The 22,551-nt window shown below is 40.0% G+C and overlaps 1 protein-coding gene across 1 annotated transcript; it reads right to left on the bottom strand.

Moving 5' to 3' along the window:
• Positions 1-5,854: 5,854 nt before the first annotated feature.
• Positions 5,855-18,917, bottom strand: LOC110495285 (calretinin). The gene is made up of 11 exons (XM_021570524.3): positions 18,734-18,917; positions 15,256-15,332; positions 14,348-14,437; positions 13,988-14,068; positions 12,826-12,882; positions 12,141-12,218; positions 9,566-9,621; positions 9,410-9,449; positions 9,165-9,218; positions 6,608-6,679; positions 5,855-6,478 (listed from the first exon to the last, which is right to left on the bottom strand). The coding sequence occupies exons 1-11, from the start codon at positions 18,825-18,827 to the stop codon at positions 6,362-6,364; spliced, it is 816 nt and encodes a 271-aa protein (XP_021426199.1). The 5' UTR covers positions 18,828-18,917; the 3' UTR covers positions 5,855-6,361.
• Between the last annotated feature and the right edge of the window lie 3,634 nt (positions 18,918-22,551).

Here is a 22,551-nt window from a genome sequence, read left to right as displayed (position 1 = left end):
AAATTAGACTGAGATTGTATGTTACGTTTGGTATGGTTAAATAATACAATCCAGGATTCAATTGAACCTTTTTATGTGAATAAAATACATGTCGGATAAAACATGTATTGACAGGCCTGATGGAAATAGAACATCTTCGGTAAACTTGCGACAAAACAAAATATTCTAAATAATGTGGGATCTTTTTGTGTCTGTAATATTAATTATGCAAGAAATGTTGGTGGAAATGTTTTATGTGCAAATAGTTATATAATAACCATCATATCAAAGTAAACTTGGAGTCATGTGATGACATGTTGTGTGGTCCTCCGACTACGACTCATCTGGAAAGCATGCATTATGCCATGTTCAAAACAACTGGGAACTGTGAACCTGGATCTGGATAATCTCCGACTTCCAACTTCAGCGCATTCAAAACAACTGGGAACTCGAGAAAAAAAAACTCTGACAGGTAAATTTGTTTTGAAAGGTCATCCAACTCGGAATTCAATGGCGGGATCTCATGCCTCTTTCTAACATTTTTTCAGAGTTTCCAGTTGTTGAAAGCACCATTAGGCTACAGATTAAATAAAATATGATGAACTTCACAGGTGGTGAAAGTGCAAGGTGATGAGCTTGATGCTCCTTTACAATAAATATTGAGGGTCTTATTCTGGTGGTATGATAATCGATCTCTTTTGTCCATAATAATCTCATCATGTAGGCTATACGTGTGCTCTAGCCAACAACGTGCAGATAGAGCTGTTGGCTAGAGCACTCATGCCTAAACCAGAGTGGGCACACTTGCTATATAATGTATTTTTTTTATGTGAGAAAACCATCAGTTGAAAATGCGATGGAAACTCATTTAACTTGTGGTTTCTATTTGGTACATGAGTCAATTTGATGGAAACACATTTATGGTGGGGAAATGTTTTTATGCAGATTTTAGAATACTCGCATGAATATCTGTCACCAATTGGATGGAAACCTAGCAATAGAAGGTTACTGAAAGCAAAAACAAAAATAAGGTGGCTGGTCGGGCTGGATAGGTGTGCGTATAATGTGAATGTCTAGCAATCCAAATATTTAATGTTGGAATCTCATCACAGACAACTTTAGCTACTTTGCAACTACTTAGCTTGTTAGCTAACCCTTCCCCTAATCCTAACCTTAAGCCTTTAACTAACTCCTAACCTTAACACCTAACCCTTAGTGCTAGCTAGCATTAGTGTTAGCCACAACAATTTGGAATTCGTAACATATCATATAATTTTGTACATTCCTAACATATTGTACTTTTAGCAAATTCGTATCATATTGTATGAATTGCAATTCGTAACATATAATACAAAATGGATGATGGACATCAACAAATTAATACATAGCATATGAAATGTTCATGTCATACTAAATGGAGTGTCTAGGATTTACATGCAGAATAATACGAAATGCTCTGAGACCAAGGATGATGCACAAACACAAACATAATTTCAGCTGAATGCATGCAGTTGTGCATGGAACGGTCTGCCTACCCATGTCAGAGACGCAAACTCGGTCTCAACCTTTAAGTCCTTACTGAAGACTCATCTCTTCAGTGGGTCATATGATTGAGTGTAGTCTGGCCCAGGAGTGGGAGGGTGAACGGAAAGTCTCTGGAGCAACGAATCGCCCTTGCTGTCTCTGCCTGGCCGGTTCCCCTCTCTCCACTGGGATTCTCTGCCTCTAACCCTCTTACAGGGGCTGAGTCACTGGCTTACTGGGGCTCTCTCATACCGTCCCTGGAGGGGGTACGTCACCTGAGTGGGTTGATTCACTGATGTGGTCATCCTGTTTGGGTGGGCACCCCCCCCCCCCCTTGGGTTGTGCCGTGGCGGAGATCTTTGTGGGCTATACTCAGCCTTGTCTCAGGATGGTAAGTTGGTGGTTGAAGATATCCCTATAGTGGTGTGGGGGCTGTGCTTTGGCAAAGTGGGTGGGGTTATATCCTTCCTGTTTGGCCCTGTCCGGGGGTGTCCTCGGATGGGGCCACAGTGTCTCCTGACCCCTCCTGTCTCAGCCTCCAGTATTTATGCTGCAGTAGTTTATGTGTAGGGGGGCTAGGGTCAGTTTGTTATATCTGGAGTACTTCTCCTGTCCTATTCAGTGTCCTGTGTGAATTTAAGTGTGCTCTCTCTAATTCTCTCTTTCTCTCTTTCTCTCTCTCGGAGGACATGAGCCCTAGGACCATGCCTCAGGACTACCTGACATGATGACTCCTTGCTGTCCCCAGTCCACCTGGCCGTGCTGCTACTCCAGTTTCTACTGTTCTGCCTTATTATTATTCGACCATGCTGGTCCTTTATGAACATTTGAACAGCTTGGCCATGTTCTGTTATAATCTCCACCCGGCACAGCCAGAAGAGGACTGGCCACCCCACATAGCCTGGTTCCTCTCTAGGTTTCTTCCTAGGTTTTGGCCTTTCTAAGGAGTTTTTCCTAGCCACCGTGCTTCTACACCTGCATTTCTTGCTGTTTGGGGTTTTAGGCTGGGTTTCTGTACAGCACTTTGAGATATCAGCTGATGTACGAAGGGCTATATAAATACATTTGATTTGATTTGATTTGATTTGGCAAGGTATCTCCTTTCCCTTCCCTTCCCTAAAGGAGTGTCTCGGATTTACGTACAGAATAATACGAAATGCTGAGACCACGTTGCAGATGCAGGGCTATGAAGAAGTGTTCAGTCTGAGTGCACTGCAGGTTTAGGAGTAGCATGTAATATACAGTATTGGCCACTTGGAGGCAAAACAACATCATTGTACTTTATCAGAAGATTTCACAGTCAAATATATTTTTTTTTATGCTATTGTATTTATTATTTATCAGCCCATCATGTAGGCTATACGTGTAATTACTTTAAATGTTGACATCTTAAATAAGTTGATGATCATCTCTTTATTGTCATTAAAGTTCACGTTCAAAGATTGAGTAGGCTATACAGAGCACAGCCCCACTGGAAATCAAGCACAGCCTTACCTGGAATGCTTTATTTGTTGGATGCATTCACTAAAAGTGTTACCATTGAAAATAAGTTTTCTACCAATGCATGGAAATTATTACTGTATCTTACCATGTCTGGTATTTGCGTCTTTTAGTGCTTTCTCACTCCATTTTACCAAAATAAATCCTTATGTTCAAGAATATTAGATGCAATATTAGTGCATAGTTTATAACTATGAAATAGTTGTGTGTGAATGTTTGTAAATGCAATAAATGTAAAGAGTCCCTCAATTCACGGAAGAGATGTTTGGAGGACTTTTTTATGCCTGAGCGATGACATTGCAGATTAAATTTGCATGCAGGAAGGCATGCAAATTGCAGGCAGGAAGTGCATTCTGCTGTGTATAGCAAAAGTGAGGTGTGAGTGTAGCAAGAGTGATTGTACCTCTTACTCTGAGAAGCCTTGCCCTTTCTTCTCCCATCCATAATTCTAGCTCACCATCACTCTCACAAATTCCTCTCCTGACTTCTCCCCTTCTTAGTCTGCTTCTCCTCACTGATTCAAACTGCAAGTCTGTTGTAAAGGCTTGTAGGTCCCCTAGGACATGGACGCCATTTTAGTTTTGTCATCTATGATCTGTGTGGAAAATGAAATGGATCTTAGTAGGAATAGCCATGGAAAAGCCCTGATACCACAATGAATGTGTAAACATAATCTATGTTTAGAGAATATACTGAATGTGTTGACAGTGGTATAATTGGATTTCTTTATTGCCTTTGTTGGGCACCATTATTATTTGGGATGTTGTATCTCAACACACAAGCAGTTACATATACAGGATCTTAATTTGAACTGTATTGTCACAGCAAAATAATCCTGCAGCAACAGGATTTGAACGTTTAAACTAGGGCTATTGAACTCTACCCTAGGAGGTCCGGAGCCTGCTGGTTTTCTGTTCGACCTGATAATTAATTGTACCCACCTGGTGTCCCAGGTTTAAATCAGTCCCAGGTTTGAGTTTGAGGGGTTTAAACCATAATATTTATTGATCAGTGGTTAGGATATTAGCTGGCCAAAAGTAGGCTACATCAAAAGTGCAACACTGTTAATATAACAGTGTGTTAATGTGGGTTTTCAGTGAATTTATGTAAATCATGAAGCTCATCTGTATTTTCTGTGCTGCAGGAAAATTATCAGAAATGAAAGAGTTACCAAATTAAGATCCTACATTTGCATGTGTTGGGATGGCCTAAGTCTTCCCAACATATTGCATGACATTGCATTATGGGTATGTGGGAGGATAGTCCCTTAGGACAAAGACTGGGTTTGCCTATGTGCATTCATCAAAGCTGCAGCGGGATGCTTAGAAATGCCTCTGTCATGTGCTGATGGCATGTTGGCAGTGTAAAAATAAAATGATTGACTTAATTTACAGTTTGTTAGTTGTCCTGTGTCGGTTCAGTGATTAAATGGGTCAGGCCTCAATCTTTTCCCAATATGGTTTTGTTTTAATTGGGCATTGCCTGCATCTGTCTACCAGCTTGCCTCTTCCCTCTACATCTGTAAATATTTAATTATTTTAAACCATCATGAAATGTAGCATTTCAAACTTGTTTGTATATCTCACAGGGAGGGCCATCTACAGTGATGTGCAGAGAGAGATTATTATCTACTGTATTGTACAGTGAAAAGCTCATTTGTAAACAAGCTCAGTATTTATGTCTTAGTCACCAGTGTGCATTGGTGTTTCTGTGTGTGGTGCTCAGTGGATGTACTGTAGGGAATTTAGGCAGAGACATCCATTCAATCACTATTTCATTCTCAATAACTAAATTCAAAGAGTTCATTAATAAAACACCACACCTTTCATAAAGTATACTGTATGCATACATCATGAGAGTCATCTTCATATATGAAGCTGTTCTCTCTTGTTCTCCTCTGCATGTGGCTGACATCTTGTCATCATATCAGTTAGTATTTAAGATCAGGATGGTGATTGCAGATTCAATGAAGCTAAAACATGTCTATTTGAATCTTAATGATATTTTAACATAATAGCATACAATAATATGTATCAAAAAGTATTACTTTTGGTCCCTCTTTTCATTGACATCCCTACATGTGAAAACTATATGAAGATAAACCTGGTCATCATGAATTTGGAATACCTCTTTGAAAAGGAGACCTTGATGGGAGGTGCACATGCAGACAGTAAACTGAGCAGCACTCTGACTAAATATAGACTAATATGGTTAGGGAGTGAGGGATTTGTATCTCACGCACGTTTCTCTATTTGCAACAAGTCTTTGTTAATATGCATCTTATAGAAATTACTACAACATAACACAAATGCTCATCTCTGTGCATTGCACGATGGATGAAAAAGCCAGTATTTTCTTGCAAAAAAACCTAAACATGGAAATAGTAATGATTCATTGATAGGTATTTCTACAAGCTTGGCTGTGCAAGAGGGAAGTTTGACTGCTGAATTATTGAGCTCGTTTTAAAAGAATCTGCACACAATTAGAGGGGATTTTCATGGAAATATGTCCTACTTCAGAAATACCTATACAGGGAATTTAGGACTTGATGGAGGTATTCTCTTATAATGACAAAAATGTTTAAGTGTTTCTGTGTGTGGTCGCAGTACCGTGCACTGTTATCTGGTTTGACAGTAGGGCTCTCCTTATTTTATACCCACTCTCCACCCACTTCATCTCTATAAATACTAACTGATACTAACATAAAACAGAGGGCATCTTAAAGTGTTTTTCCAAGACACTTTCTTTCAAAGCAGCATGTCAATATTCAATTGAATGGATTATAAATTCTAAGCACAAGGAGGGGTAGCAAACGAGGTGAACACAATGTGAAAGTCAAAATGAGAAAATCTTAATCGTAAGATATCTTTAATTAATGCTTTCGATAATATCCTCATTATAACAGTATCAGCCAGAAAACCCAACATCAAAAATCTAAATGTAACAGGATAATAATTGAATGATGAAACACCAGATCAAACAGAGAAAAAAGAGAGGAGAAAAGTCAAACCAAGCATTCAGAATAAATAATCCTATTATATTCATTTTCATTCCTCTCCTGTTCACATTGCAATCATAATTATCAGAAGTACATTTATCATCTTTATTCATTTTGTTAAATGTAGAATTTGAGGGGCAACGTAATAGCTGGGTCAGTCTGCAGGGACGAGTGGGGACAGGGGTTCTGAGGGAGAGCTGGTTTGTGCTTCTCAGTTGCACATTCATTCAAAACTCATGAAGGGAGTGACCGGCACATGCACCAGGTTACAGTCGTCAAGCAGCTGGAGGTGGGTGTGATCTGGGGATGGGCAGATAAGGTCATGGAGGTCAAAAAACAGACAGCGATGGTTGTCAGGGTTCACAGCATGGGCTCCCTGCAGAGCACAATCTCCAGCTCGGAGCGGTACAACTTCCCTCCGTCCGACAGGGCCATGATGCTCTTCTTGTAGTCAATCAGGTTTTTGGTGTCCACCTCCTGAGAGAAGATTAGAGAAGACAAGACACCAGTAACTATACAGGTGCTTCTGTAATGACACATTAAAATTATAAATTCAGCGTTATGTAGGAATGAGAGCTAAGCTTCAAACCTTCCATATTATCTCACCTTTTTGTTCTTTTCATAGAGGTCACGCAACAGAGCATCGAGCTCCTGCTCATCAATGTAGCCATTTCCATCCTGTAAGAAAGAGGGGTAAAATGTATCATATACCTGCATTAGAATTGTTCTCAATTCCATACTTTCAATGGAAGTTTTAAAAAGTACACTTCCCTTGACATTTCACTTAAGAATAAAATATATGTACTGTATATGGCTGCTTTAGAGCAAAAGCTTGAAATGTATAAGGAGATATTGTGGAGGGGAAGGGCCATGGTACTGAAGTTACAATGGTGGGGTGTTTCTTTGAGAAGGCAGGGAAACAGACTGTCTTGGTTGCGTGCTGTCAAACATTTTGTATTTTTCAAAGCGATGCACATTTTAATTTTGGCACTGTGAGCAATGTTAGTGTTCAGTTGACCTGCTCTTTCCATTATTTTTACCCATAATTCCATAGCAGTGACAGCAGCTGTCAGTGATTCAGCTGCAGGGTGGAGGTTGAAACAAATGCTGAAATAATTATGCACGTAAATGTTAGCATTTGACACACATCATGTGTACATGGACTGTGTTTCATTTATAATTGAGTGTCTGCCCCAGTCCTCTCAGCAAGCATCTAGTCCAGACATAGGCATGCAAAAATCCCTCTGCTCTGCTGAAGCATTTCAATTTTACTCTCCATCCTCACTTTCATTTCAGTCCACATTCTAAAACTTTCCGCATATTTAGTTTTTTTAAGTCACAGGCTCTAACCTGTCACTCAGAGAGTCCGTGAGCTATTTGGATCCCTGCTAATAGTTGTCTTATGGATTGTAAGTACAATATTGTGAAACTGTCGTACATGTAACCCTCAATAGAGAATAATGCATGCTCTTTTTGGAAAATGGAGCAACATACTTTAATTCAATAGAGAATAATGTATATGTAACATACTTTAATTCAATAGAGAATAATGTATATGTAATGAAATATGTATCACAATGCTGACATGTAGCCGACAAAGCAATGACTACAAGAAATTAGCTGAGATACAGTGCCGGTTTAGAATTAGGCCAAATCAAATAGTCCATACATCACAATCAATTCTAGGCGTGTCAACAACACACAAGTGATACGAGTTGGCGTTTTACTTGTTTGAAGTCAGCTCCCTATCCACTACATGTCAAGCCAGATGTAATGCTATTAGCCTAAGATATTACTACATACTACAACAGCAGTTTGATCCTGAAATCTGGCATCACCTGTCCACAAATGATGGAATACATGTTCAACCAACACTCAAACAAGAATAGCAGGTGTACCAATCAAGCTTATTTACCTACCCGGATGAGCGGAAAGACCACTGATTTGCAGAGAGTGAAATCAGTCATAACAACTCAGAGTCATCCACCAAACCTGATTGAAAGTTAAATACTGTACCTACAGCCAGTGGAGTCCCACATTTTTAGCCTTTTTTGTTTTATTGAGTAAGGCAGCTCCAAAATGCAGATGTTTCAGCCTAGCTCAGTGCTTTCTGTGGTAGTGGAGCAAGCCAGCAGAAAAAAAGGAGCATTGCGCCGTGATTGGCTCAGTATTCTGTCACTCATGGGGACATTATGCAAATACCTAGCTTCAGTCCTTAAGTAAGGGTAGACATCCAAAATGTCAGCACTTTGGGTCCTACCATAGAGTTCTATTACAAGTGACCTTCCAAGAAGGCTCAAGGTCATTGGCCACAGAACTTATGTCAAATCACGTTATATATGTACAGTAGCTTTGATTGGATTGATCATGTCAACATCATAATTTCACAATCTTAGCTAGCAGTCATCATTGTGAATCAAGTCTACTGGCAAATCCTTTTTAATCCTTGTCAAATGAAGATAAATAATGCAGAGAAAATATAGATAAATCGTATTGGTGCTCATCGGCCATTGGACATAAACATTAGACAACAAGTTGGAGATCAACAATGAGTTGTTTGGAAGGAATTGGTGACAGTGGCTAACCGCAAGCATTGCAACTGGGAAGTCAGACTAGGAAAATACGTTTTGAATGGTCATCCAACTCGGAATTGTAAATCTTTTTCTTTGATGACAAAATTTGCCAACGAAGGACCACCGTGCACAACAAGATGAGTCCAAAAACGTCCCATATGCTGCTGCATAAATGATGTAATATACCAGGGAGATATGCAGCCATATCAGCAATGTTTTAAAAAAAGGCAGTAAACGAGGCTGAATTAACTGTTTCGCTGCCAGACAAGTCTCCGCTGATAGCCAGGTGTAGCGGTGGTAAGGATTCCCTTCATGATGCTGGAAAGAAAGCTCTGATGTTGGGACAGCTTTATGTAGGACCCAAACATTAGTGGGCACCGCTTGTCGCCGTTATAGTGCAATTAATGTATTGTTTAGTGTTGTGTTGTGTTGTGTAGTGGCATTGCTGGCATGCAACTACAAATATTTTTTGGGGGGGGGGGGGGGGGGGGTGTTTTCCCCACCAAGATTTACATGCTAAAATCGCCACTGCCTACAGTATATGGCCAACTGTACCCTTTTACAATATCCAATCACATATCTAAATGTACCTTGTCGTAGAATGCAAAGATGGCATTGAACTGCTCAGAGGTCAGTTTGATACCCTGTAAAACACATTTGGAAATAAAAACATATTATAACAGAGCAGCATGATGTTACTTAGTTAGATTGTGCAAATTAATGATTGTGTTCTGAAATATCAAATGATCACATTGCTGGTATTTTTTCAGCCAAAATTACTGTGGAAAAGGGATTTGTTTGAAGGAACTGTCAGTTCCTCTTGCACACTCCTCACCTGGAACTTCAGTAAGAAATTTTCCTTAACTGGGAGAAGCCTTAAAAGAGAAGAACAGAGAACAGAGAATCATTTCCATGAAACACTTGTTAGGAGTGTCGGATGCTGAAGGCACACATGAAATAGAAACATTTCTTCTCAGTTGCTGACAGTCACCTCGCCATTTCTGACAGGCCCAGCTTCCCATCTCCGTTTAGATCAAACATCTTGAGCTACAGAGAGAGAGCGAGAGAGAAAGACCGGGAGAGAGGGAGGGAGAGATAGATAGAGACATTAAAGCAAGGGGCCGTCACCAGTTGTGACAACAACATGTATTATTTTTTTATTCAGAATGCTACTCTGTTGTCAATCCGTTGTACATAGAAGTTGCTACTCAACACTAAGACTAAACAATACAGATTGGTTTTCTCCCGAGAGTAATTCAGGTCAAGCTTTAGGCCTTGAGGTTCAAACAGATGTTTGAACATCTGCAGTTGGAACACACAACCCGTAGGACATCATGAGTCCCACTCCCAACCACATGGCAGCCACCAGCATGATGGGACAAGGGATACATAGCTCCCTTGTTCACATATGAAGTATATTATACAATACCTACAGACAATTTTCATTTGATCACTCCTTTGTTGCTGACAATTTTCCTGCACCGCAGGAAATGCAGATGAGAATCGTGATTTACATAAAGTCACTGAAAACCTGCACTAACACATGAATATATATTAACAGTTTTCCACTTTTCATTTGGCCTCATTTTGACCAGCTAATATCCTAACCACCAATCAAGCAACATTATGGACTAAATGTTACAATTCTGTAACTGCAGGAAGGCCAGCATTCTGGAGTTGCCTCTTCACTGTTGACATTGAGACTATTTAGTCTCTATTTATTGAAGCTGCCAGTTGAGGACTAGTGAGCCATCTGTTTCTCAAACTAGACACTCTAATGTACTTGTCCTCTTGCTCAGTTGTGCACCGGGGCCTTCCACTCCTCTTTCTATTCTGGTTAGGGACAGTTTGCTCTGTTCTGTGAAGGGAGTAGTACACAGCGTTGTACAAGATCTTCAGTTTCTTGGCAATTTCTCGCATGGAATAGCCTTCATTTCTCAGAACAAGAATAGACTGACAAGTTTCAGAAGAAAGTTATTTGTTTCTGGCCATTTTGAGCCTGTAATCAAACCCACAAATTCTGATGCTCCAGATACTCAACTAGTCTAAAGAAGGCCAGTTTTATTGCTTCTTTAATCAGAACAATAGTTTTCAGCTGTGCTAACATAATTGCAAAAGGGTTTTCTAATGATCAATTAGCCTTTTAAAATGCAAAACTTGGATTAGCTAACACAACGTGCCAGTGGAACACAGGAGTGATGGTTGCTGATAACGGGTCTCTGTACCCCTATGTAGATATTCCATAACAAATTGGCCGTTTCCTGCTACAATAGTAATTTACAACATTGACAACGTCTACACTGTATTTCTGATCAAATTGATGTTATTTAATGGACAAAAAATTAGCTTTTCTTTCAAAAACAAGGACATTTCTAAGTGACCCCCAAACTTTTGAACGGTAGTGTACATGCGAGGATGTGGTCCATGTGGATCAATATACTCTAGAAGTGTCGTTATTCCCCTCACAGTTTTACACGACTTTTACCTTGTGATTCTATAATAGTTATATTAAATTGTTTTTCAAAATACTTTGGATGTGGTGGTGCTGGTTATTTCTCAGATAGGTCTGTGAGGAAGGCGTAGCCAAGGGAATTAGTTTGGGGTTGGAGGTGCAGGGACTGGGGAGATGCGGATCATTTTTTTTGCCTGGGCTGAAGAAGTCTATATCGGTCCGCTAATACAAGACTAGTAATGGCCCAGTGCACTACTTTTGTGGAAAAAAATGAAACTACATTTATTTGAGTGTTTACCAGCATTTGTAACTTGAGTCTGATCATTATCCGTACAAAACAGATAATCTGATAATACTTGTGAAATATAAAAATACTTGCTTGATATGTTTTCCAGTTTCTTGAAATACTGAAATGGTGTTTTCAGTCCTTTTCAGTGAGTGCATATATTGTCATACTTTTTTGCACTAGTCGGCTGCGGGAATAGAGCCCACAACCGCAGCATTGCAAGCGCCATGCCCTACTAACTGAGTCACATCATCACAACCCACTTGATGTCTCAATGTACTCAATTACTGTATTGTGGATTGTTTTTCTTCAGTCTACAGGTACAAACCTAGATTACCAGCCTATGTACAATACAGTAATGTACATTTACAATAAGTGGTTTGTAAGGATGGTAAATTAATACTGCACAAAAAGGGGTTGTTTTCCATGTTATTTCATCAAGAAAAAATCTTGAATTTGATGTGACTGTTTTGTATCTTTGCCCATAACTTTGCACCTTTTGATGTAAATGTTTGAGGACAGGGTTTTATTATTTGTGGATTCCATTAGAATGACAATCGCAGAGAAAGGGACAGAGCAACAACTCTTACAATTCCAACTATTGAATCCTGCAAGATACTGTTCTTAATTATACAACTACCTTTTTTTTGCCAAAGCAGAGATGCTGAAAATGTTTTGTGCCTACAGCCATCTATATTAGTCTGCTAATACTAGTAACGGCCCAGTGTGCTACTTTTGTGAATAAAACAATTAATATATATACTTTTACATGGATGAAAGGTTTGGGAATGGTACAGGAAGTGATTCATTTAGACTGAAAAGACTCACTATTGTCTGTGTGTACTCATGAAGCTTCTGGTCATCGTAGTGTCTGTTGGCTTTCTTCAGCAGGTCTGAGAGGAATCCCTGTGGAGTTGAGAAAGTTGAGTAAACTATAATTCCCTAATAGGTCAACAAAAATCCTATGATCTTAGAGAGTCTGGCTCGTCTATACTTTAGCGCTGAGGCCCCAGTTATTGGTTTTCGTCAGTCATATAAGCATTGGCTTACGCAGAGTTGGAAGTGTCACATACATTCTCAGATCCTTCATTGACAGAAAGGACCATTCTATCTATCACTACCAGCCTGTGTTACAGTAACACCTGCCTTTCCCTGCAGATAAGACAGCAGAAAATGCTTTAGAAATTAATCAGTGTCAGACAACCGCCTAATGGATGGTATTATAAGTCAGGATTTGTATAGTGTCCTTGTCTGACAGCCGTTGAGACGAGAGAAATTTGCATCGTCCCTATTTGCCTCACTGTATCAACACAACAACTATACCTGCAAATGTTTGGGTGTTGGTTTCTAAACCTTCATTTACATTGTAAAGTATAATAATGCATCTCCTTGCCATCTTATATCGAATGAGAAGAAGAGTTAGGAGACATTGGTTGGAGCTTTAGCATAGTTTGCACAAAATACATACTGTAAACATGTCTTACATTGATGGTTAACAAGTGAGAAATCATACCTTCAGTTCATTAGCTTCAATGTAACCACTGCGATCTGTATCGTATCGTCGCCAAGCCTATATATGCAAACACAAAGTCACACACATTAGAAATGAAAAAATAGACATACAGCCAATCACTTGCTCCCACAGTAGTACCAATCACTTTGTAAAGGAGTCATCTCATTCCTCCACTCACACTCAAACACCCCCATATCCAATGTCCTTTAACACTGAAGCAATCAAACTGCATTATATTAATGGGATTGCATGTGACATTCATGAATTACTCTCTGGAGGGGCAGAGATCACTTTCAAAAGGAGAGGAAGAGCACACAAAAAAATCATATCCAATTTATGTGGCTGGTAATTGTTAGTTTTTTCTTCCCGTAATCACACTAGGGTTTTCATTATACTTTCCAGATTTCTAAATCCTATCTCCCACACATTGTGAGAGGGCAAGGAGAGAGAAATGCATTTTAATTAATGTTTTAATCTAGCAGCTGTCCCTGTTTCCAGAAAGGGCTCTTATCAAAGATAGATGCCCTCCCTCTCCAGGTCTGTTGAGAATTACAGCCGCACATCTATAATATATGATTCTGAAAATAGAAGTTTGTACTTCCTCATTCAATCCCTTTAAAAGTCTTCGCTACCACACCGGGTGATTAGAAAGCCTCATTTTCTCTTTCTCATGTAATTCTTCCTGCCCTTGACATAATAGGAGTGCAGTGGGTGACTGGATGGTCCCTCCTGGTATCACTGATAATCAAACTCTCTCCATTTACACTGTATGAGAACTAATCTGACAGAGCTGTCAAGTGTCTCTAAATGTAATCTCCTTTACCAGTGAGTGATTGTGGTTTTTCTCTTGGCAGAGGACACACATGACAGAGAAAAATAACCTGTGAGTAGGATACTTTTTTTTTGTTGAGACTTTTCTTACAAATGATGTATTACTTGCAGTGCAATTCCCTAATATGATTTGGGATAGGCAATGATTCCAAAATGTGGATTGTAGTGTGTTTTAATTGCTTTGTCTAATTGTTTTTTTTTAGTATTCTACCTTATTACAGTATCTCTGTATTTCCAATCCCACCAACACACATTATAAACAGCCTGTACAAGTCTCCACATTCTTACTCAAACTAAATTAATTCTCAAACCATCTATTTTCACCACTTACCGCCATGAACTCAGAACTGGATCCAACAAACTCTCTGAAGCAAAGCAGGAAGTTCTCCTCCGTGGGCAAAATCTGAGCCAGCTGGAGAAGGAGAGAAAGAGAGAAATTAATTAGGGGAAAAAAAGATAACCTTTGTTTCTCTGTGTTTGATTGTGTGAAAAATACTGTTTAATAATAGAATCTTATCTTTTCGACGAAGATTACTCGAATGAAGCATAGATCATCGAGTCAATCAACAGTTTCAGAACAGTGTCTGATTATTTCTGCATTGATATGCAAACTGTCTGAGATCATTGGTAATAATTATCACTAGCATAATCAAATCCTCATTGATCTGAAAATGAAAAAATGTCAGCTCACCTCTGACATCTCAATTCTCCCATCTGCGTTCTTGTCAAACTTCTGCATAAACTCCTTCATCTTCTCTCTGAAAGTGGAGTTTGATGGGTCCTATAACACATGGACAAATACACGCAAATTTATGTTTGTCATGACACAAACATCAGTAAAGATCTGTTGTTATTTTTTTTACGCAAACCGTCCTCTCGTGTTATAGGACTGTGGTCACACACATTGTTGTGAAAGAGCTTGTTTTTTATGTTAGGGGTTGTTACACTGGGCAGACAGAGAGATTGTCTCTCTAAAACAGACAAGCGTCTTCTACCCAGCTAAAGGGCTCATCATCTTCTAGTCACAGACTTTATGCAGCTACAGGGAGATGATATGTAACATGATTACTGATGCTCTCTGATTCCTGTGTTCTACACACACGAGATGTGGTGACACAAAGATTATTGCACTGACTCCTCCCAAGAAAGAGGATATCTTCCATCTGTGGGAGAACTCTCTGGAGAAATGTGTTGTTTTGATGTTGCTTAAATAATTAATTAGATCTTGATTGGACAAATCAGTCGCATTTTAATTACTGCCAGTCCTACACGGACTGGACAGCTTAGAGACATGAGTTCATATCACACCTAATAAAACCCAAAACATATTTACTGTTGTATTTAATGACCAGAGCCATGACACTTTCATTGAAAGTGGTCAGTCAATCCAGCATTACAGGAAATAATGTTACAAAATGGTATTGGATTCAGTACTGTGAAAAATTCCACATAGACCCATCAAAGACAGAATAGGCCTGTGACATACACTACGTAATGTTTGTGGGCAGTAGTTATGTAAACATAGATACTGTATAAACATTGCTATGACATGTTTGATTGAATTGAGCCCTAGTCAAGTCCCAGGGATCATTCCCTTACCACTCCGGCCCCTCTCCGTGCAATCTCCAACTCCCTGAAGAAGTTCTCCAGTTCCTTGCCCTCAATGTAGCCATTGCCTGCAGCAGAGGAAACAGGGATTTGACAAATCAGCCCAAGACTATCTATCATACAGGCAGTGACTGTGAAGCATCAAAGATCCCCATGTAATGCACAGTAGTACCATTGTGAATGTGTGACTCTTGAGAAGTGAGATTGTACAAATTTGACAGCAAATTAGGGTAATGCTTCCCTGTTTTACAGTAATACTCCAGAACTAAGTTTGTCTGGCTTGCTTGCTGGCTGATTGGATGGCTGGCTCAATGACTGACATAATAACTAACTCATTTTTTGTCCAGATGGTTAGCATGCTGCAAGGCTGGCTCTGGCTGACGTGATTTGCGAGATAGCTTGCACTCAAACGTTGGAACCTGCTTAATTAAATCCCTTGAAGGGGTCTCCCAGTCTTGAAATGCACTGCTACTCTCTCTTTCTCTCTCTCTCTCCCTCTAATTGAGGCCTCCAAGGCCTTTTAAGTCCAGTTATTTGAAAAGACAATGGGGAAATTTCTGCCTGGCCTGACAGTGTAAGAAATCGATGCAGAAATCCCAACTTCAAATAAATGTGCCTAGTTGCACCCTTGCCAGGATTATTTGGATGTCTATAAATAATGGTGAAGGAAACGCTAGATCTTTAATCTTAATGTTGCTCAATCAAGGGAGACTCGTGAGATGATTATTATAGTGGCTTTTGACAAATACCAACAATGCCTTTCCTATCAGCTTCACGATTTAAATGTCTTTCAATTGCCTATGTATTCATTTGCCTGTGGATCCTAGTGACATTTGCACGGACCTGAGTACCGGAAGTCTCTGGGGAAGCACTCAGTTTGATATTTACCAGACAAACAAGTACATATCATTATGGGAAAAGCACATTTGCGTTTGATTACACAGAAAACATAACTTGCTCTATATAGAGCGGATGTAATTCTAGCAAAATCATCATGATGCAATCTTATTTTATTATCTCTTTGTTGTATTGACATATAGGTTTGTATAATAGCTTTACATATGATTTAGTTTATCATTACATGTTAGTATGACCAATATGATCCAGTGGTTTTATATGCTCGTTGTCTATGAACTTTGTATGAACTTTGTATATGTGTTAATAAATCAAAAACAAGCTGTAGGTGTGCATGTATACTGCAGAGTATGCTGTGTATGATAATGTGACATATACACTAGCCCACAGTAGCCTATGTACTGCAGTCTCCAATTGTTTTTCAATTATCTACTCATTTACTTTTTTTATATTTCATTGGAGAATTGCAAATAACAAATGACTCCTGCTTGTTATCTAAACAGTTGTGGCAATAGAATGTGGCCTACTGTGTTAGTTTATGTCACATTTGTGGTCACAGACAATAGCCATCTCCAACATGATCTGACATAAGCTACCTATTTGTTATTAAATGTAAAGGTCTCCCTCAGAAGGCCACAATTTAAGAGTAGCATACTGTCAGCATACTGTAATACAATCAGAATGCATTATGTGACTTGTTTTAGGCACATTTGACCTCTATGGCTTATCATCTCATTATGATCTTGAGTTAGCCTATACCATCAGCCATTTTGAGTCGTTTTTGACACATAATTATATTCTAGGCTTATGTGAATAACAAATCCTGATAAACATTGGCAATCATTATGGTGTTATTTATCTCATACCCCAAAAAATGTATGAACTGTTAAAACAAATACCAGCTGATTGATAACCTATTCCCCACAAGACAGGGAAAAGCTACAATACTAGAAAACATTATCAAGGGACAACAACATGATCATGCCAAGTCTTTCAATGCATTATAACGGCATCATAAATTATGCATTACTGAAATGTCAATATCAGACAGACATTAGTCAGGTATCTCTCTGTGTGTTCTCTATAGAAAAATGTTCATCAACATCGTTGATTCGTCTAATAATTTCAGCACCATGGTCAGCGGCAAAATTGGTAGGTCAATCTCATGATCTGATGTTCTGGCCTAGCCTATTTGCACAAGAGCAGCAATTCACTATGAACCATGTTCACATCCCTATGTCATGTTGTCTTTGCAGAAAATTCTTAATCCATAGAGACAGCGCAGTATAGGCCCTATTGGGTGGACCAACAGCACCAATCTCTGTTTGTGCTCAGAGAACTAAACACCCAAAGGGAACTAGTACAGTAATCCGAGAGACTCTTCGCGCCTAGAGTATTATCATTCCGCTTCAACGAATGGCCGGGACGGAATGTGCAGTAACACTATCAATAGGGGAAACCAATTATGCCTAGAGGATGCCCAAGGACAATGCGTGTGGAGGGGCGTGGGCTCGTTCGCTCGAATTGAGCCGAGAACTCGTCATTTTATAGCATGTAATAGGCTACTGAAAGTAGATAGTTGTCTGTCTCCTCTGAGTTGGGGTTTCATCTGTATAGTGAATTACATTCATATAATACTGGAATTCAATTGACAAACTCCCTCCTTACATTTTAGACGCACCTTTTTAAAGCAGGATTCCAACCATCAGTTATGATGCCTATGGAAACTCTTGAGTCTGTCCTGACATCATCCAGATGTGTTTATTTTTGTTTGATCGTGCTTTATAAAACAATACAGTGGAATAATATTATTACAATGTTTAAGTATTCAGTCAAGTTAGTGAATCCTACTTTTTTGATAGGCCTATACAAAAATAACGCTTATTGTGTGGTAAGGCTACATATACGTTTACAATGGACGACAGTGTGCCACACGGCCATCCCTCCATTAGTTCACCGTATTCTGAGGTATAACCTAGACTTCTGATGCCTTTTGATCGATAGACTGATCTACATTGTAATACTGATGTATTAGTTGTATCTGAGTGGGTTCTTCTAGTAACTGAATAAAAGTAATGCATCCATACAACCAACCCTTTTAAATGAAATATTAAATGGATCAATGAATACACAAGTAGCCTATTCGAACCTTTCTAAAGATACATTATTTAGTGCCCACAATTAATTACATTTAAAAAATGATCCAGAGTTATCCAGTTGCTTTTCTAACTGCCAAGAAAGTAAATGCACTAGAATGCTTATCCAGCATTTTTTGTCAAACACTTATTGTCTTGTCCAATCAAAATTCTAAGCATCCAGCAGTTTATAGCCCACGCCTTTCCCATCATAACCAAAAGTGAATTTCAGTTATGATATACAACACTTTTTAGACAAAGCTATCCCAATATCCAAGCCGCATCTACGAAAAGTATTGAAGGTACGCCTGTGATATGTTCAATTTGTAAACTAAAATCTGTGATAGAGTATATGTAACCTAGTCTATTCGACATGTTAGCTTACATTTGTGTCTGCATTTGAAACAATGCCTCGTTCAAAAAAGTGCTCCGTTAAATTCAAGGTAACATTTTGGATAACTTTGTGCTCCGGTACTAACCGTCCGTATCGAAATGGTTCCAGATGTCGATGAACTGGGTGGCGCTCAATTCCGCCAGATGAAGGTGAGGAGGCTGCTGTGGTTTGTTTGCCATGTTCTCAACGACTTTTCCTCCTGTGCGCTAGAATATCCCCTGCGAACTTTTTATCTGTAGGACCACAATCCACACTGTAACCCCCCTGCGTGTTGCCAGAGCTTTTAAACAAATGCAGAGACTGCAGTTCCCATGTAGCCACGCAGGTGGCGCAGTGACATCAAGTTCAACGCCCTCGCACCTCCATTCGTCTGCGTTCGCCTGCTGATGCGAGGAATCGCGCAAGGCACAGGGACTCACTGTTCCATGCGGAGAGGGACGTTCAGTAGTCGGAATGCAGCCAAGAACTTCAATGGACTGAACCGTCTGTTGCTGTTCAGGTTTGAGCTCTGCCATCAAGAACCAAATTTCTAGGCTATGTGGCTTAAATTATGTAAATCACAATGAGATGCGCAGGAATTGTCTAGCTCCATGAGCAAAACACTGCCGGTGTCATTTCCTTCCTTTATTTTCACTGTCAATTTGCATTCATGTAGAAGATGGGGATGGATTGGCATTGGATAGAGTGTTAATCCTTACTGTGTTTAAGTGTGTTCAATGGACTACATGGACACCTCTTAAATGTGTTTACAATCACAGTAAGAGACACTGGTCTCCAAGGAACTTCCCAAAGGCTTGGGTTAATTATCCTTTGGCGTTCATGCATTGAGACTAGCTCAGTAAGGAGAACCAGAGCCCAGGGAGAAGTCGTGCCCGTGCCCTGGGACTGAGGACGCACAGCAGTAATTACTGTAGTCCTGCTGCTGCACAGCCACTGCACTGCATGGAGCTGCTGCATGCGCAACTCACTCAGCTTTAATTAATGCCAATTACTCGGGCTTCAGTGAAATGATTCAACCAACGCCAGATTCATTAGAAATCCACACTCTAATCACATTTTATACAGCCCTAGAGGAATCTGTGATTAGGCTGCATTCTTTGAGGACCAGAACATCCAAACAACATTACAATTATGAAAAGGAATTTTCCTTGCAACTTATAACATACACAACATGACCAAAAGTATGTGGACCCTTGGTCGTCGAACATCTCATTCCAAAATCATGGCCATTAATATGGAATTGGTCCCCCCTTTGCTGCTATAACAGACTCCCCTCTTCTGGGAAGGCTTTCCACTAGATGTTGGAACATTGCTGCAGGGACTTTCTTCCATCAGTGAGGTTGGGCACTGAAGTTGGACAATTATGCCTGGTTCACAGTTGACTTTCCAATTCATTCCAAAGGTGTTAGATGGGGTTGAGGTTAGGGCTCTGTGCAGGCCAATCAAGTTTTTCCACACCGATCTGTATGGAGCTCGCTTTGTGCACGGGGGCATTGCCATACTGAAACAGGAAAGGGCCTTCCCCAAAATGTTGCCACAAAGTTGGAAGCACAGAATCATCCAGAATGTCGTTGTATGCTGTAGCGTTAAGATTTCCCTTCACTGGAACTAAGAGGCCTAGTCCGAACAAAGAAAAACAGCCCCACACCTTTATTCCTTCTCCACTAAACTTTACAGTTGGCACTATGCATTGGAGCAGGTACTGTATCGGTCTCCTGGCATCCGCCAAACTCACATTTATCCGTAGGGCTGCCAGATGGTCAAGCGTGATTCATGACTCCAGAGACCGTGTTTCCACTGCTCCAGAATCCAACAGCGGCGAGCTTTACACCACTCCAGCCGACGCTTGGCATTGCGCATGGTGATCTTAGGCTTTTGTGCGGCTGCTCGGCCATGGAAACCCATTTCATGAAACAATTTGTGTGCTGATGTTGCTTCCAGAGGAACTCGGTAGTTAGTGTTGCAAACGAGGACAGACAATTTTTTATGCACTATGCTCTTCAACACTCGGCGGTCACATTCTGTGAGCTTGAGTGGCCTACCACTTCACGGTTGAGCCGTTGTTGCTCCTAGACATTTCCACTTCACAATAACAGCACTTACAGTTGACCGGGGAAGCTCTGACGAACTGACTCGTTAAAAAGGGGGCATCCTATGATGGTGCCACGTTGAAAGTCACTGAGATCTTCAGTAAGGCCATTCTATTGTCAGTGTTTGTCTACGGAGATTGCATGGCTGTGTGCTTGATTTTATACACTTGCCAGCAACAGGTGTGGCTGAAACTCATTTGAAGGGGTGTCCACATACCTTTGTACATATAGTGTACTTGTTTTGTTTGAACATGTCAAGGGTAATGATATTCCTGGTTTAGCATTTCGCTATTGGTTTACACAATGTTCTTAGTCATGCTCAACTCTCCTTGGACATTCAGATGGAGTTTCAATGGTCAATAATGTAACAACTTTTTTTATTTTATTTAACTAGGGAAATCAGTTAAGAACAAATTCAATGACGGCCTAGGAACAGTGGTTTAACTGCCTGTTCAGGGGCAGAACGACAGATTTGTACCTTGTCAGCTCAGGGATTTGAACAGCTCGGGGATTTGAACTTGCAACCTTCCGGTTACTAGTCCAACGCTCTAGCCGCCCCAATGATGAATGCCTTATCTCTAGGAATCTCAGAAATTAGGGCACACCGCCTCAATATTATTCCTATGGCGAGAACTGAAAATTGTAAATTCGCTCAGTTATTGAGAAAATATGTCTTGTAAATCATTGTATCCACAACCTGGCAGTGTCACACTTCCCCTTGTCTCCTCATGACATACTGCAGGTTGGGACTACACTGGCTCTGAGACTGGCTCTGTGTTCTGACAGTGACCAGAGCAACAGACATCTTTTGGATGTCATAAAGTGCACAATAACTCATACAACTTTTTTTATGGAAAGTCAGCTAACATAATCTGAAATTAGCGGTCAGCTAATATGATCTGCAACAGACAGTCAGCCAATAAAATCTGAACAGTGGTCACCTGAATCTTGGCACAGTTCCATCCTCCTTCATATCCAAAGCTGACAGGGCGGTTTGGGAACATTGAAAGCCTTTATTCAGCAGAGATGTCTCAGTCTATTTCCACCGCAGGTCTTTTCACCATGCAATCAATAGTCTCACTTCACATTTATTGGCAAGACAGGGACAGATAGATCAGCATTCTGAGATGGGAGTTGTCACCCTGCAGAGTAGGAATAAAGTGTTGACCTTAAAACAATAGCAAAGGCTTTCTAGTCCTTCACACCCTCCTTTTTTTCAGTTATCACTCTTGCTTTGTCTATTCAAGGAAGGTGGTCGTTTGTCCCCTTCATCAATATAGATTGATTGATGTACAACAGGAAATAGCAATTGTTAATATCAATATTAAAACCATCTCTGACTCATAATGTTGTATTCAGTTGTGGGTTTCCCACCTCCACTGCTCATAATATTTATTTTCATTCTTCCTTCCGCTCTACTAGTTTATGATTTTAATGAACAAATAAAGATAAACTTAAGCAAACTTTTAAAAGAGTGTGTGTTGTTCAACTGTGCACTGCTGTGTGCTGGTGGGAATCTCCCAAACTGCTTTCGGAAATGAATCATTTTAAATCCCTCTCTTATTATGGCACTCTCTCTTTACAGGCTTTCTCCCTCTGGTAGCTTAGAAGATTTGAGCCAAGTGAGTGGGGAAATAAAAAAAAAAAGCTTTCCATCAACAGTTGGATTGCACTGCACTGATTACACCAAAATGAAAAATATAAAAATAACAGGATGGAGGAGGGGAATGTGTGAGTCGTGTGTTGTTAAGAGATATCTGGGTAGAAGACAGGGAGAGCGTGCCTCTTGATCTAAAAATGAATATCGTAAAAA

The sequence above is a fragment of the Oncorhynchus mykiss genome, chromosome 2 (assembly GCF_057628025.1).
Source record: "Oncorhynchus mykiss isolate SJ-2025 chromosome 2, ASM5762802v1, whole genome shotgun sequence".
NCBI lineage: Eukaryota > Metazoa > Chordata > Actinopteri > Salmoniformes > Salmonidae > Oncorhynchus > Oncorhynchus mykiss.
This window is presented reverse-complemented; position numbering and strand designations above follow the sequence as displayed.

Bases quoted from the DNA above. Each gene is read 5' to 3' on its own strand.
- LOC110495285 (XM_021570524.3), bottom strand. From the start codon at position 18,827: ATGGCAAACAAACCACAGCAGCCTCCTCACCTTCATCTGGCGGAATTG. The intron at 14,069-14,347 runs GTGAGCTGACAT...CTCCTTCTCCAG, and splicing joins GGAGAATTGAGATGTCAGAG to CTGGCTCAGATTTTGCCCAC. The intron at 12,883-13,987 runs GTAAGTGGTGAA...TTGCATATATAG, and splicing joins CCAGTTCTGAGTTCATGGCG to GCTTGGCGACGATACGATAC.